The following is a 16,609-nucleotide window of genomic DNA, read 5'->3' on the forward strand; positions in this document are numbered from 1 at the left end:
AACATAGTGCGACCCCCATCTCTTAAAAAAATTAGTGTACAAAACTATGCATCAAGGTGTTATTTAAAGTAGCAAAAACATGTAAAACAACATAAATGCCCAACAATTAGGAATTAAATATCCTATGATACATTTATATAATAGATCCTGTGCAGCCCTTCATTTATATTCTGGAAAGCAACTGATTGAAGTCTTTATGAAAAGGCAACTTACGATGCAATAAATATATATAGTATCCAGCTTTGTTTTAAACATACATCTTTTATTGACTCAGAGGAATGGATACACTTTTATTGTTTGTTTGCTTTTTTTTTTTAAGAGACAAGATCTCACTATGTTACTGGCCTCAAACGCCCAGATTTAAGAATTCAAGAGGAAGAACAGGAAAGGTGACTTGGAAGTCAAGGACAGGTTTATTTTAGAGAAAACAAACCTGAGAGGAGCTTCTAGCTAGTTAGGTTAGAGGCACACTCTCTTACAGACAAAAAGTTTTTAAGGATTTAGGGTGGGAGAGTTTATCAGAGGCTTGGACTGCTTCTGTGCCTCTTTGTGGTGCTTACCTGGGAGCGAGAGTTGTGTATCTGTTCCCATACATCTTCCGGCAGCTGCAGGCATACCCCCAGTCTGCTTTTAGCTTCCCTATCTTGGTGCACCTGAAGAGAAAGGAATGTGCTTATTAAAGCCCACTGTTTTCCTGGGGTCCATTGTATGAGGGTGAAGTTTGGCAGTTACCCAAGAAACTTTCCCACCCATCTCCCTTTGTGCCTGAGCTGTCTTATTTGTATTTTACTGTCTGTTCTTTCCGGCTGCTTGTAGTTAGAAGAGAAGTGATTTCCTCGAAATGTACGAGGGTAAAAAGAGAGCTGGAACTTAAAGTGGCAGTGTTTATGGGAGATGACTATGCTGCTGCTCAAACTCAAGCAATCCTGCCGCCTGAGCCTTCTGACTAGCTGGGACTATAGGCTCATACCACTGTGCCTGCCTTGTTTTCTTTTTTTTCCTTTTTTCTTTCTTTTCTTTTTTTTTTTTTTTTTTGAGACAGAGTCTTGCTCCTTCACCCAGGCTGGAGTGCAATGGTGGATCTTGGCTCACTGAAAGCTCCACTTGCTGGGTTCAAGCATTCCCCTGCCTCAGCCTCCCAAGTAGCTGGGTCGCAAGCACCACCACACCCAGCTAATTTTTGTATTTTCAGTAGAGATGGGGTTTCACCACGTTGGCCAGGATGGTCTTGATCTCTTGACCTCATCATCCGTGCGCTTCAGCCTCTCAAAGTGTTGGGATTACAGGCATGAGCCACTGTGCTCAGCCCTTGCTTCCTTTTTAACATGTATTCCTGGTTATATGCATGGAAAAAAAGGTTGAAGAATATATGCCAGAATGTTTAAAATAGTTATCTCCAGGTGGTTAAATTAAGAATGATTTTCTTTACACATTTCTGTAAAAAAGTTCTACATTAAAATGTATCATTTTTGAATAAGAAATTATGATTTTGTAAAAGATAATATGATTTTAAGGGTTTTCTTGTAAAAGCATTCAAGACATAAGTCCATATTCCTAAGTCTGACACATAAATGCTTTTCGTGATGCAGTGCTTGTTCACCTCCCTAGGTTCTTGCTGCAACTAAAATCAGACCTCTACATGCTGGCCACATTGCATTAATTTCAATTTCCTGAACTGTGCCTATTCTCTCTCCTCCATACCTTTGCATCACAGTTCCCCAAGCCTGCAGTTGCCTGTGCCTACATGACAGCTGATGATGTGTCAGCAATCAGAACAGGGCCTCATTACCGTGGCTTCTAAGTGCAGTATCGTGACAGCTTGGGAGGATGATTGCCTGGGGCTTCATGTTCATGTCAGAGTTCCACTGGAGAGCTGAGAAGCAAACTAGCTTAGCAGCTTTGCAGATGAGTTTATTTTTTCTATGCATTGAAAGGAAATGCAGAAACTGAAAAGATTCCCAAGTACAAGATATGAATAATTAGAGCCTTAAAGTTTGTTTAGGCCAGGTGTGGTAGCTTCATGCCTGTAATCCCAGTACTTCTGAAGGCCAAGCCAGGAGGATCTCTAGAGGCCGGAAGTTCAAGACCAGCCCAGCAACATAGTGAGATCCCCATTCTTACAAAACAAACAAACAAACAAAAAACAGAAAAAAGAAAAAAATTAGTTGGGCATGGTAGGGCACATCTGTAGTCCCAGATACTCAGGCATCTGAAGCAGAAGAATTTCTCAAGCCTAGGAGTTTAAGGTTGCATCAAGCCATGATTGTATCACTGTACTCTAGCCTGGGTGACAGAGTGAGATCCAGTATCTGATAAAACAAAAGTCTGTTAAAATTTAGAAAAGGAAGGAAGGTCAGGAGAGAGAGAAGGAGGAACGGAGAAAACTTACTCTAGATTTTTAAATAAAACCTAAGATACCTTAAATGGAGTTGGGAGCAAGGATCCAGGGAAAAGGCAGGATTGAACCTCTGTGAAATTTGTCCAGTTATTCTTTTCCACTCTAATCTCACCTTCATCCTGTATATTTTAACTCTTTTGCTCTTTCGTAGGCAGTAATTTACATTCTTTGACTGTTTAAGTTAAATTCAATAAATGTTTATTTAGTAGCTATTATATATAAATTATTATGCTAGAAGATTCATTCAGTTAGTTGATAAATATGTATTCAGCTTCTATGTGCCAGCCTAAATGCTCGGTGTTAGGTACTGGAAATATGGAAACAGAATATGTTTTCTGCCTGCAGGTAACCCATGGACTGGTTGACGAATTAGCATGATGTACGAATAATTACACCTCAGTATGCTCAGTGCAATTATAGAAGTGTAAGGAAAAATTGTGGTAAAGATTAGGAGCATTTAACTTTTTCTCAGAATTCAGGAAAGGTTTTTATAAAGAGATGGTTAAAATAAGATTTTCTTCACTAGTATAGTGGTGAGTAAAAAAATAATAGGCTGGGCACGGTGGCTCACACCTGTAATCCTACCACTTTGGGAGGCCGAGGCAAAAGCATCACCTGAGGTCAAGAGTTCAAGACCAGCCTGGCAAACATGGTGAAACCCTGTCTCTACTACAAATACAAAAAAATTAGCCAGGTGTGGTGTCAAGTGCCTGTAATACCAGCTACTCCGGAGACTGAGGTAGAATTGCTAGAACTCTGGGGGTGGAAGTTGCAGTGGACTGAGATTGTACCACTGCACTCCAGCCTAGATGACAGAGTGAGACTCTGTCTCAAAAATAATAATCATAACAATAATAAAGAAAATAACATTTGAGGACTGTGAGAACAATCACCAAGGGAACAAAGTGGAAATGTGGATGGACGTATGGGCATTTCATACAAGGAAGAAGGAATTATAGGCATTTTTATATGGTGTGCATGGAATTGTAACACAGCAGAGCATGTTTAGGGAATTTCAAGGAGTATAGTATAGAAAATACTTATTTATAGTATATTCATCCCAGCACTAGGAACATTTTAGATATTTAATAAATTGCAACTGTGAGTATTAAAGGTGTTTTCAGCCAGGCACAGTGGCTCACGCCTGTAATCCCATTTAGGAGGCCAAGGCAGGTGGATTACCTGAGATCAAGAGTTCGAGACCAGCCTGGCCAACATGGCGAAACCCCGTCTCTACTAAAAATACAAAAATTAGCCAGGCATGGTGGTGCATGCCTGTAATCCCAGCTATTACTTGGGAGGCTGAGGTGGGAGAATCCCTTGAACCAGGGAGGCGGAGGTCGCAGTGAGCCGAGATGGGGCCACTGCACTCCCGCCTGGGCAACAGCAAGATTCCATCTCCAAAAAAAAGGTTATTTAAAAAATTGTTAAAGGTGTTTTTCTGAAAAAAATAGAGTTGCTACAGTCATAAAAAGCAAACTACTTACACGACTGACTATGAGGGCTCACTGCTAAAGCTGATGAGGGTAAGCGAGGGTTCATTATACTCTCTAATTTTTGTATGTTTGAAACTTTTAATAATATAAAGTTTCAAAGAAAATACTTGCCAAAATTGTGTGTTTAAAATATGAGATCTATAATAATGGGTTCCTGCTCCTAAAACCATATAATCCAATTGGTGTCACAAGAGAAGCAAATGAAAAAGCATATGAGAAAGTGTCCAAATCAAGAAAAGAAGAAAGGAGAGGTCCCTATAGACTTCAGCAATTTATAAAATTTGTATGAGAAGTGTAAAACTTAAAAAGATAAGTAAGAATTAAATAGCAGGAAAGAAATTGTTTTGGGAAAGGTAAAGAATGAGGAAAGAGCAAGACCAGTGGTTCTCAATTGGGAGCAATTTTGTCTCCCAGGGGACATTTGGGACTATCTGAAGATACTTTATGTTGTCATAAATGGATTGGGGGATGCTACTGGTATCTCAGGAGTAGAGGACAGGGATGCTTCTAAACATCCTACAATGCACAGATCAGCACCCTACAACAAAGAATAATCTGACCAAAAAGTCAACAGTGTGGCCATTGAGAAATCCTGAGCTAGAGGCATAGACTATATTTGGCAGGTGGGTTATTCCTGAAGTCTACAGCTTCAAGAGATTCATAAAACCCTTTTCAAATGTAGGCTAAGTTGTGGACCTCTTCTGGGGAGATGGTCCACAGCTTTTATCTGATTCTTTAATCTGATTCTCCAAAAGAGGCTGAAGAACCAGAAAACCAAGGGGTCAGGGGCCTTGGCTGAAACAGAGGATTATTTCACTCAGAAAATTATCAAGTGGCAAGGCTGGGCCTGTTCGCTGAAGCCAGATTACAGTGAAACTTGAAAATCAGGCAGAGATAGTTGGATATCAACCTGAGGTCTCTGTGGAGGCACAGAGGCAAAGACCTATTAGGAAGATATGGCAGGACAAAAGCTGTGTCACAATGTGAGTTGTCTTGAAGTGGCTTCTCTACTTCAGGTACCCACATTCCCTTCAATCAGGCTGTAAAATTTAGTATTCTTACTGAGTGGACTAAACTATATCTAATCAGTCACCAATCCATATTAATTTTTTTCTCAAAAATACATTTTAGTCTTTCCTTCTTATCTGTCAACACTCTATTCTAGGCCCAGCTCATCTCACTCTCGGACAACTGCAAAACCTTCCTCCAAGTCCTTGGCTTATCCATCTTTGCAAAATGATCGCTGGCTATACTTCCTGGCATATGACAGGCATTCAGTAAGGTACACTCTTAAGTAAGGGTGGGAGAAGAAGGTCGTAGATTCCTTCCAAATTACAGTTAAAACAAATTATAAAGTGATCTCTCATTAGTCCCATTATGGGGAGCATGCCTTAACCATGTTCCTAATGAGGCCCCAGTACAGCTGCAGACTGTCTGGGGATGGGGGTGGCACATGGGTGTGAAGCAGAAGTGGTGCTTCCCAGCAAGGGTTGGGATAAATACAACAAGCTGTTTCCGAGGGACTGTGTCCCTCACCTTCCCTGCAGCAATCACGAATAATCAGCCTGAGAAAGAGGATTTGAGAGTTTGTTTGAAGTCTGCAAACCTATTATTTGCCGATTCCAAACTCATTTTTTTACCAGATTATCCTTAGGCAAATTTCCTTAAGTACCGAATTTCTATTATCACTCTTCACACTTCGATTCTCAATACGTCCCAACTCTAAATCTAAATTGTGCAGCTGATTTTTCTTAAAAGTGAACCTGCCCAATGCATCTAGCTTATTTTCCAGGAATCTCTTTTCCAACAGTATACTGTGAAACCTCCACTCTCCTCTCCACTAACCCTCCTCTGTTCCTCACAGGGATTTCCTCACTGTCACAGAAACCAAAGAAGCTTATTAATTACCTACACTTACACCTTCCCTTGTAACTCTATATTCTTCCTTCCTTCTCCACACATGGTCACTACTGCCCAGGTTAGTACCTGACCGTTTTGGATGCTTTCTGTTTATTGAGTGTCACCTGTCCCAGCCCACCCACACTCAGAATGAAAGTGAGCACCCAGTCTCCACATGGGTAGCTCCAACCTCTTCAGCTCAAAGGTGACAAGAGAAGGCACCCTAACCCTGTCCTTCATGACTGCCTCATGAATTTTAATTTGAATTTATTATTTTTTTAATTTTTAGGTTCAGGGGTACAAGTGAAGGTTGGTTATATGAGTAAACTCGTATTTGTTTAAAGTCCATATTGTGACCCCCAAGTACTCGTGAGTTTGCTTGCTGTGTATATGTTTTGTGGTCCACTGGAAACCTTGTTAAAGGTTTTTTTCTGAAAAATAAATAGAGTTACTACAAATGTAAAACCCAAAGTATTTACGAGATTGTCTGTGAGTTGCTAAACTGTTGAAGCTGGTGAAAGGTATGCAAGGGTTCACTACACTCTCTACTTTTGTATATGTTTGAAACTTTTAATAATATAGTTTATATTCAATAATATTGAATATATTATTGAAACCTGGAAAGCAAAAGCAACTGAAGCTTTCATGGCGATATATAAAAAATTAATATAAACTAGGGGAGGGACAGCAGGGTTGGGGAGTTGGGGAGGGATAACATTGGGAGAAATGCCAGATATAGGTGATGGAGAGGAAGGCAGCAAACCACATTGCCATGGATGTTCTTCACATGTACCCCAAAACCTAAAACGCAATAAAAATACATATATAAAAAGAAAAAAATTAATATAAATATATCTAGTGTTCAATTTGGTCAGTAAATAAATACATGAGGGTAAGAGAAATCACTAAAAAAAAAAAATCTCCGCAGAATCCAACAATCTCTGAAGGCTTTAACACCTAAAAATCTAAAGAAGCCCCTCAAAGCAACTGGACCCCGACCATTCTTCCCCACTTACTCAAAAAGACGCAGCCTCACCCAGGTGTAGCCCGCTCTAGAAAGGCCGCCTCGGGGAATCCCAGCCCCTCCCGACGGGGTGGGCAGTTCTCTCCGACCCCGCCCCTTCCAAGAATGCAGCCCTGTGATTGGCCAAGACGCGTGCCAGAGCGGCCCAGTCGCGGAAGAGCAGCTGTTTTCGGCGTCCGTTTGTGTGCGAGAGAAACATGGCGGATCGGCTCACGCAGCTGCAGGACGCGGTGAATTCGGTGAGGAATTTCATTCGGTTAACCTCTGTCCTTCTCTTTCCTGAGGTAAAACAAGGGAGGAAAGGGGCTCAAAAGGCAAAACTTGGAAGTGGGGAGCGAAATGAGACACGGCTTCGGCATAAAGGGCTCTCTCGGGAGGCGCCACCGCGAACTTGGAGGTTTGAGGCCGGCTGCAGTGCGAGGGAGCAGCCTCTTTCGCCCTAGGAGACCGAGACCGGGAGGGTCGCTCTTGTCCGGGTCAAACCGCCAAGACTTGTGGGCTGCGCGGTCCTGTCGTGTTCCCTGAGGACAGTTTTATTATCAGTGGTGCTTACGGAATCTCTTTCTTTTGGGGGTCGGGGGGAGAAGCAGAAGCCTTTTTCTTTCCTCATCAATTTTAATCCACCAAGGGAGGTCTCATGCTCTGGATGACTGGTTTTTGTAATGAAATGTCAGCGCCTTCAGGTTGGTGCGGGAGGCGAAGCTGAGGTGAGAGGTCTTTCATCTTAGCTCTTTCCTGTGGGCCGAGTCTCCTTCCATCTCTTGTCTCTTGGCCACCCCTTAGAATACATCAGTTTGGGGATATCTTTATGATAGGAAATCTTCTAATCCTCGTATACCTTTCCGTTTGAGTCCTTTTTTTTTTTTTCTTTCCTTTTTTTTCTTTGAGACAGTGTCTCGCTTTGTCTCCCGGGCTGGAGTTAGGTGGCGCTATCTTGGCTCACTGCAGCCTCAGCCTTCCAGGTTCAAGCGGTTCTCCCGCCTCAGCCTCCCGAGTAGCAGGGATTACAGGCGCCCGCCACTGAGCCTGGCTAATTTTTGTATTTTTAATAGAGACGAGGTTTCACCATGTTGCCCAGGCTGGTCTCAAACTCCTGGCCTCAAGCGATCCTCCCGCCTTGGCCTCCCGAAGTGCTGGGATTACAGGTGTGAACCACCACACCCGGCCTGTAAACACTTTTTTAATGTCTCCCCCAAATTCTGTTCTATTAAAGGCCAAGTCTTGTGAGTAGCTCCCCAGTTTTCTTCCTTCTGGTTATTTTTCCTCCACAGTATTGCCTGAGTGGAAAGTAGATGCAAAGCCAAAGGATGCACATACAATCATGGGCCCTTAATGAATGGGTTATGTAAACAGTAAATACATAAACCAGTAACACGGTCATTTAGTATCATTATCTAGTATTATGGACTCTACATACTTGTATGTGCTATACTTTCATACACTGGCAGCGTGGTAGGTTGGTTTACACTAGCATCACCACAAGCACTAAGTAATGCGTTGCGCTGCAGCGTTAGGACCGCTACGATGTCACTAGGCAGTAAGAATTTTCAGCTTTGTTCTAACCATAGGGGACTGACATAGTATATGCATCCTGTTGATCAACACGTCGTTATGCGGCAGTGGGTATACTTATTACCATTACAAGTTACATAGTTTTCGGTTAAATAGTTTTTCATCAATAGTTATGTTTCTCATTGTCTAATTGTGATTTAATGTCCTAGATAAGGGGCTGGAGAGAAAACATGCTGCGAGGAAAACCTAAGTACCTGGTCTCCTTGCCTGTCCCCCTCACCCCAACCCCGCTGTAAGCTAATAACTTGGTATTTTTGTTAATACATCAGGCTTTGCGCACTTGAAGAGTGTCAATCTACTTGTGATAAACTGATAGATATACTCTGGGTGATTAACAGTAGTTTTTAAGGCTGAGAGGACCAGTCTCTTAAGTGTTGACTTCATCAGGATAAATTCTACCCTGCAGGGACTTGCCTGGGCTGCCAGCCAGCCTCCTTCAGGGAACTACTCCTTCGAGGTTTTACAAAATCAAATTTTAATGATGCTGCTGGATAGAAATCTTATTTTAGGGAAAATTTTTCATATTCATACATGTCTTATAACTAGAAGGATAGTAAGAACAGAGTGAATATGGCCTTAACTTTAGGTTAAGCATACTGATAATTGGATTTTGGAGAGAAGCATTTAGGATAACTAGTATGAGTGCCTACTGTATATAAGCACTATCATGTTTACAAAGACATACTCCTTCAGGAGGTTAAAAAATATATATTCAGGAGACATTTAAGTGATGGAAAAACAGTTTGTGGTTAGGGAGTTACAATGAATTGAGTATTTTCAACTGCAGGTTCTGAAGTAAATTGGAATATGGAGTGATAGGAACCAAAATAGGGAGAATCTTCTTAAGCATTTATTCTAATCATAATTAATTATTTGTATAGCTTTTAGCATTTCTTCTACCCTCTGAAAACTGTGAGTGCAGAAGCTATGTCTCATTTACTATGTTTATATACAATACTTGTCATAGTTATTTTCCATAAATTTTTGACTAAATGGATCTTAAAAGCTTTTGAAGAATGGAACAGATAACCACTGTGTTGAATATTTTTGTGTCTGCTCTGTTCCTCACAACAATGTTGTAATATGAGAATGTATCCAATTTAAAAATGAAAAATGCTACTTGAGTTAATAGAACTAGGATTAGGATCTAGACTTGTATAGCAGCTGAGCACTTATTGCTCCATTACAATTAGCAAAACCTGGGCAAAGCCATTTAGTCATGAGTGACTTTATGACTAGGTAAATATGAAGGAGTAGTGGAAAACAAGTCAGAGGAAAAGAGAAAAATTTGTAGTATTAGTAGAATTTGAAGATCAAAGGAAAATAAGAATCTATAGTTAGACTGTTTGACTTGGAGACTGTCAATACAAATTAAACAGAGGAAACAGTTGCCTTTGAGTTCTGTCATTGAACAATGGTAGAGAAACCCAGTGGAAATGCTTATTAGAAATAGGAGGTTTGAGAGGTCAAGACTAGGTGAGAGAAATTGGTGGGGAGGATAGGTGTATTTAACTTGGAGACGATAAGGAATTGCTGTTCTCAATCTTTAGAAGTACTTAAGGAGTACTTCTGGAGCACAAGAATTTAAAGATTGAGTCTTGAACAAATACGTTTCTGATTACTTAAGTTGCTTTTCTGAGCAGACTTTTCCCCACTATTTCTTTATGCTTGTAACTACTCCAGTTTCAGAAAAGGAATTATATACTTTGTACATGAGTAATAAATTTTCATTAGATGTGATGCCATACTTAGATATTTGCAAGTCGAATTTTCATCACTTCTCTTTTCCATCACTGTTCCCCAAAAGTCTTTACTTTTGGCTTATAATAAATATTGGCTAATGTTCTCTTATCATTTTACTATCAGAAGAAAAAAATATTATTTTTATTTCAACTGTTTCAACTAGATTGATACCAAACTTAGTTTCTTTGCAGAATTAAAATGTTTAATGTTAATAATAACTGGCTTATTTTATGAGCAGTTATTCCTTTCTGTTTTATTCCCTTGCTCAGAGATTATGATTACAGAAACTTATTGTTGTTGCTGTTATCAATAAAGTCCTTAAAACTGATAAGTCCTTCCTAACCTTGACATGTTTTCTTTGGCCTAAGCTTGCAGATCAGTTTTGTAATGCCATTGGGGTATTGCAGCAGTGTGGTCCTCCTGCGTCTTTTAGTAATATTCAGACAGCAATTAACAAAGACCAGCCAGCTAATCCTACAGAAGGTAAACAGGCTTTCTTAGCTTCTCTTTGTTTGACTCTCACATTTATTGTAATCCTTTAAAATTAGATTTATTGAGCAATTCAGCTTATTTTGTTTCTAAAAATATTAGAGGATATTACAAATTTTGTCATAAAAAATTTACAGTCCACATAAAATCTCATAATTCTGTTTCATGTCAAATAATAGATTGTTACTCCTTTAGAGGAGAATTTGTATTAATTTAGCTGAATGAGGGACCTTAACAAGGAAGGCATCCCATTTATAAATTTATTTTTAAGTGACCACTATATTGTCATAATAAATGAAATTACATACATTATGCTTAATTCCCAATTTGAGCTAAATGTGTAATAGGATTGGTGTATATTTTAATCATTAGAATCCTAGTGCAGAAAAAGCTATGTGAAGTTTCCAGTTTCACTAACTTAAAATTTGTTTCTGAAAACTTGAGGTTTTCTAATAACCTAATCTAGCATTATCTTTCTCTAGAGTATGCCCAGCTTTTTGCAGCGCTGATTGCACGAACAGCAAAAGACATTGATGTTTTGATAGATTCCCTACCCAGTGAAGAGTCTACAGCTGCTTTACAGGTAAGTCTTTATTCCTTTGAGAATTTTACTAGTAATAGAGAATTTTGAATTAAGGGAGCTAGGTTTAATACCTTTTGTCTGTGTCCATTTGTGCTGCTGTAACAGAAGACCTGAGACAGTAATTTATAAAGAACAGAAATTTATTTTCTCACAGTTTCTGTAGGCTGGGAGGTCCAAGATCAAGACATTTATTACTCATTGTGCATGAGTAAGAAATTTTTATTTAACACGGTGCTATGTTGAGGGCCATGTTTAAGGCCATGTTGAGGGCCTTTCTATTTCCTCACATGGCAGAAGGCAAAAGGACAAAAGAGCAAGAGCTCCTTTTTCAATCTCAAGCCATATTATAAGGGCACTAATTCTATGAGAGCTTTGCCTTCATGACTTAATATCCTCTTAAAGGCCCTTCCCCTCTTAATACCATCACATTGGGGATTGGATTTTAACGTATGAATTTTGGAGGGGACACATTCAAATCATAGCACCTTTTGTTATAATATTCTATTTTCCATTATAAGGAAACCTCTTACTTTCCTCAATTGTGTCTCTTTTCCCAGTGAAGAATGAGAGGAGGGTGGCATTCTGGATGTGAAGTAGAACAATGGTGCCCAAATGTAGTGTGGAAAGGAGTCACTTATAGATATCTAGAGATTTCTAATTGAAAATTCATTCTTTTTAATAATTCACATGAGGAAAATTCTTAGAAGTTACCTGATTTTTAGAATTTCTTTGCTGAAAAATCACAATGATTGCAAAGTCATCCAGATTTAAAAATAAGTACCTCTGCAACAACTTCTCTCGTTAACTCTAAAGATTTCAAAATTTCTGTCTTATAAAGGCTGCTAGCTTATATAAGCTAGAAGAAGAAAACCATGAAGCTGCTACATGTCTGGAAGATGTTGTTTATCGAGGAGACATGCTTCTGGAAAAGATACAAAGTGCGCTTGCTGATATTGCACAGTCACAGCTGAAGACAAGAAGTGGTACCCATAGCCAGTCTCTTCCAGACTCGTAGCACCAGTGGATACCATGTGGCTGAGAAAAGAACTATTTCAGTGCCATTAAGAATTCTGCATCAGACTTAGATAACAAGCCTTACCAACAGTTAAAGAAACATTCAACACTATGACACATGTTCCCTTTTCAGCTATTTTAAATAGTCTTCTATTTTCACTCTTGATAAATAAGCTTATAAAATCATGATTGAACCAGCTTTAAACCATCATACCATCATTTTTTAACTGAAATTATTAAGGCAGATAATGCATTATTAAACATAAGTAAACATATATAAAATTCTATTGTGACATGATTTATGTCTTTATTTTATCGTATTGGCCAGTATCTTTTACAAATCAAAGCATCTCTCAAGCCAGAGAAGAAGGTAGTAAGAACAGACATAAGGGACATTTTAGTTTAAGCTAGCGTCCAGCCTCTTAGAGGTGGCATTGTGTAAATTTGAACTTTGAGCAAGAAAGTTTTGGAAATTGTATTGCTTTTAAATAGAGTTAGCGTGGCTGGATAAGTAAGTCACATTTATGCAAATGTTTCTTCTTTCAGAACTTCATACCTGTTCTAGTTCATCTATGCATTTATTTTACCAAGAAATCCTCTGTCAAGAGAATTTTCATGCTATTGTGAAATAATTCACCTTGTATTTTTCATCCTTCTTAATTTGCTTGTCATCACAGTGAAGTATGTTTTTTGAATCATCAATTCTTTCTCATTCTCTTTATTTATCTAAAGTTTCTTTCTTTTGCCCTTTATTAACCTCTCAACTTTTATTGCTGTGTTCTAGTCAGACCAGATCATACTTTCAATACATCAGTTACTGGGCTCCATTTAACCTCAATTTATTATTGCTAACATTTGTTTCAGGATTTTCAACTATGGTTACTCATCCAACCCTTGGATCTCTTTTAGTCTAGTGATTTTCTCCACTGGAAAGGTGGAATTGAAATGTGTTCCACATTTTAACTGGCCATCTCCTTGGGCTGTATTTTTCAGAATATCCTGAGCTACATTTGCTGCAATCTTGCTATTCAGAGTTTAAGTTTCAGGAGAAAACAAAAATAGTACACCGCCTGTTATTTTTGTCATAATCAAGCTTTTCCACAGTTCTTGAAAAGTACTGTGTTTCAAACTGCAGGAACACCAGCGTTAGCTATAAAATTTGTAGCAATTTATTGGCTAGTCATAGAATTTTTTTGAACTTTTAACTGTATTTTCGTTGATGTTTATTAAAAACATTTTGCTATCACAGACATTGTGCATAAATCTGTACTCTTCGTTATAGTTTTTGGAGGAGAGAATATTTGATCAGAAAACTGATTTTCAAAGTACTTAAGTGTTATAAAGGAGTCAAGAAGGTACAAATAGAAAATGTTATGACATTTTTCAAATGAAGGAAAACTAACAGGATTTATCCCTGGTAAACCTGCTCTAAAAGAATTGTCAGGGGAACCTTTTTAGAAAAAAGGGAAATTATAGCAGTAGAAAACTCAGAATGGCAGGAATAAAGAAGACACAATGTATAGAGTAAATATAATAGACTTCTCTTGAGGTTTTAAAAATTACGTTTGATAATTGAAAGAAAAAGCACTGTTTTATACGATTCTCTAGAGGATATATACGTAGTTTTTGTTCGTTTGTTTTTTTAAGGTAAGGTCTCTGTCACCCAAGCTGAAGTGCAGTGCTGTGATCATGGCTCACTGCAGCTTCAACCTGGGCTCAGGTGATCCTCCCACTTCTGCCTCTTCAATAACTGAGACTGCAGGAATGTACCACCATGTCCAGCTAATTTTTTTTTTTTTTAAGAGATGGGGTCTCACTATGTTGCCCAGGCTAATGTCAAACTCCTGGCCTCGAGTGATCCTCCAGCCTGGCCTCCTCACCAGGCCTGCACAGGTAATTAAGTCACCTGTATAATAAAGGCAAGAGTAAAGGAACCTTATGGTAAGATTTTTATCTTCAAGTTTAAATGGTAAGATACTTATACTGAACAGCAGAATGTAAGAAGTATTGGGATCACCCTAGAGCAACACAGATTTTTTTTCTCTGAAAAACTACACAAATTGTTTTCAGAAACATCAATGAATTAAGGTAGAATACTAAAAAAGATTCAGGTAACTCAGGAATGAGAAACAGAATAAAACAAATAATAAAATAGTAACCCTAAGTTTTATTTTATTAATATATTGATAATTAAATGTCAATGATCTAAGCTGATTTAAACCTCAAAACTAGATAAGAAGCTGTGGCTCTTATAATGAAAGACCTTTCTTCATTAGACCTACAATTTGATTTTTTCATATGTAAATTAAGAAGAGTTTAATATCCTGCTTCTCTATTTCAGTTCTAGGGGCACCAGATCCGTTAACTAGCCCTACAGATAGAAGTGAAACCATTTTGATTACTACTTGCTCTGCTGTCAATTTAGATGACCAATCTCTCTTTGTTTCTGAATGCTAAATCCTTCCACTTGTGCCTTAACCATCCTAACTCCATAATCTCTATTGAATTTAGGGAGCCAGTTTCTTTTTTTTGAGATGGAGTTTTGCTCTTGTCCAGGCTGGAGTGCAGTGACGTGATCTTGGCTCACCGCAATTCCGGCCTCCTGGGTTCAAGCGATTCTCCTGCCTCAACCTCCCAAGTAGCTAGGATTACAGGTATGTGCCACCACGCCCAGCAAATTTTGTATTTTAAGTAGAGATGGGGTTCTCTATGTTGGTCAGGCTGATCTCGAACTCTCGACCTCAGATGATCTGCCTGCCTCAGCCTCCCAAACTGCTGGGATTACAAGCATGAGCCACCATACCCGGGAGTCAGTTTCAATGGGAGTATCCTTTACTATCATTCTTGACCTATAATAGCCAGTAGAGCCTTTCAAGAATGATAGTATTTCCCCTCACCAATGGTTTTTTTTAAAAGCCTTAATGAAGAGAGTGTCCTCTGCATCCTTCCAGAGAAGATAGGATGTGAGTAAGTTATGTATAATAATTTTACCCCAGAATTTGTGTCTTTGATAATGTTCTCTGTAAACCAAGGAAGGATACTCTGGCATTTCACTTTGATTTAATGTAAGTAAACCTTGTGTCTAGGCATTAGTTAACAAACAAATGACTACAAGTGATAAGTAACTTTTAACATAGACAGTCGATTACCTTGGCAATGGGAACATTATGCCTTTTAATCCAGAGAAGAAATTCCAGAAGATTCTGTCTCTGCTGCCTCTTCTGGTAGCAAAAGGTGTCAATATGAGGTAGACTCAATGGAGTGTAGCCGTGAAAAAAAATGCTACTACAAACATTACAGGAATAAGGGATTTGATCAAGGAGTTAGCATTTACAGAAAATATGGGAGGAGTTAGGGAAGTGAAAGAATAAAAGGAGAAAGAGGATCAAAAAAACTTCGCTAACTGCATCACCCTAAAGCCCTTATTGCTAAACAAGGTTGTAGTGCCAGTTAAGTCCAGGTCAGCCAAGGGGTGCACACCCCCTGGCCCCACTTGGAAAGCTGTGTGGCTATGACTGTTGGATTAGGGGGTTTTCAAAGCCAAAATAGATTTATCAGCAATGACCTTCCTGCCTGGTACCCACCTTTGAGAGGACCAAAAACAATGGATGGATGTGTCTTGCATCTCCTGCCTCTTTCTTCTTTTACACATACTAAGTTGTTTAAAGGAGAAAAGCCCTTAGGATAAAGCCATATTCTCTCTATTACTGAAGGACCACACACCCTACACCCCTGTTGAAATTTCTGGAAGCCTACGGGAAAGCCTACGGGAAAAGCTTCATGGTTTCATTGAATATAGGTGCCTAAGTTACTATTATAACTGGTCCAGTAAGGAGAAGAGGCACCTGAATTCAACTTGGGGTCTGGGCAAGGTAACCAGTGAGGTGGGGAGATAAATATAACTTGGTAGCTAAGACCCTTCAGGTTGACTTGATGCACTGTGATCATGGCTTCTACTTCAGATATGTTGCTGGAATAGATATACTTCTGATTCTACAAACAAATGCCAGCGAGGATAGTCCCGTTGAGGACATGCTAAATGTTGAGAGGTTAGTATGACATGTAAAACACTCCCCAACCTGTTTCCCTGTCTCCTACTTATAGGGTACCTGGCCACTGACCACAGTATTAACATTTAATTGAGCCCTGTGCTCCTGGAAAACAGTGACAGTTAAGAAATCCCTGTCTTGGCTGGGCAAGGTGGCTCATGCCTGTAATCCCGGCACTTTGGGAGGCCGAGGTGGGTGGATCACCAGGTCAAAAGATCAAGACCATCCTGGCCAACATAGTGAAACTCCATCTCTACTAAAAAATTAAAAAATTAGCTGGGCATAGTGGCACGTACCTGTAGTCCCAGCTGCTTTGAGGCAGGAGAATTGCTTAAAAACCCA

The 16,609-nt window shown here is 39.2% G+C and overlaps 3 protein-coding genes across 6 annotated transcripts in view; 2 read left to right on the plus strand and 1 right to left on the minus strand.

Annotated features, from left to right (window-relative positions):
* Positions 1-631, minus strand: part of TM7SF3 (transmembrane 7 superfamily member 3) — a 45,815-nt gene extending 45,184 nt beyond the window's left edge. The window contains exon 1 of the mRNA XM_074402948.1: positions 561-631. Within this exon, the coding sequence (XP_074259049.1) occupies positions 561-615 (55 nt within the window). The 5' untranslated portion in view covers positions 616-631. The remainder of the gene's footprint in view (positions 1-560) is intronic.
* Positions 632-6,948: 6,317 nt separating this feature from the next.
* MED21 (mediator complex subunit 21) lies at positions 6,949-13,468 on the plus strand. The gene is made up of 4 exons (XM_003926597.4): positions 6,949-7,056; positions 10,501-10,615; positions 11,104-11,204; positions 12,043-13,468. Exons 1-4 carry the CDS (start codon positions 7,015-7,017, stop codon positions 12,217-12,219), a joined length of 435 nt encoding a protein of 144 aa, XP_003926646.1. The 5' UTR covers positions 6,949-7,014; the 3' UTR covers positions 12,220-13,468.
* A 91-nt stretch (positions 13,469-13,559) lies between these two features.
* Positions 13,560-16,609, plus strand: part of STK38L (serine/threonine kinase 38 like) — a 193,606-nt gene continuing 190,556 nt past the window's right edge. For 3 of the 4 annotated variants that reach the window (XM_074402955.1, XM_074402953.1, XM_039472310.2), the window contains exon 1: positions 13,560-16,267. The gene's annotated coding sequence lies outside the window, so the exon portion shown is untranslated. The remainder of the gene's footprint in view (positions 16,268-16,609) is intronic. The other variant, XM_074402952.1, reaches the window with a different exon arrangement.

Source organism: Saimiri boliviensis, chromosome 7, assembly GCF_048565385.1.
Source record: "Saimiri boliviensis isolate mSaiBol1 chromosome 7, mSaiBol1.pri, whole genome shotgun sequence".
Taxonomy (NCBI): Eukaryota; Metazoa; Chordata; class Mammalia; order Primates; family Cebidae; genus Saimiri; species Saimiri boliviensis.

What these genes read in the sequence shown, in the direction of transcription:
- MED21 (XM_003926597.4), top strand. Translation starts at nt 7,015, where the DNA reads ATGGCGGATCGGCTCACGCAGCTGCAGGACGCGGTGAATTCG. An exon ending in GCCAGCTAATCCTACAGAAG is followed by an intron (nt 10,616 to 11,103) that starts GTAAACAGGCTT and finishes ATCTTTCTCTAG; the next exon opens with AGTATGCCCAGCTTTTTGCA. An exon ending in AGTCTACAGCTGCTTTACAG is followed by an intron (nt 11,205 to 12,042) that starts GTAAGTCTTTAT and finishes TGTCTTATAAAG; the next exon opens with GCTGCTAGCTTATATAAGCT.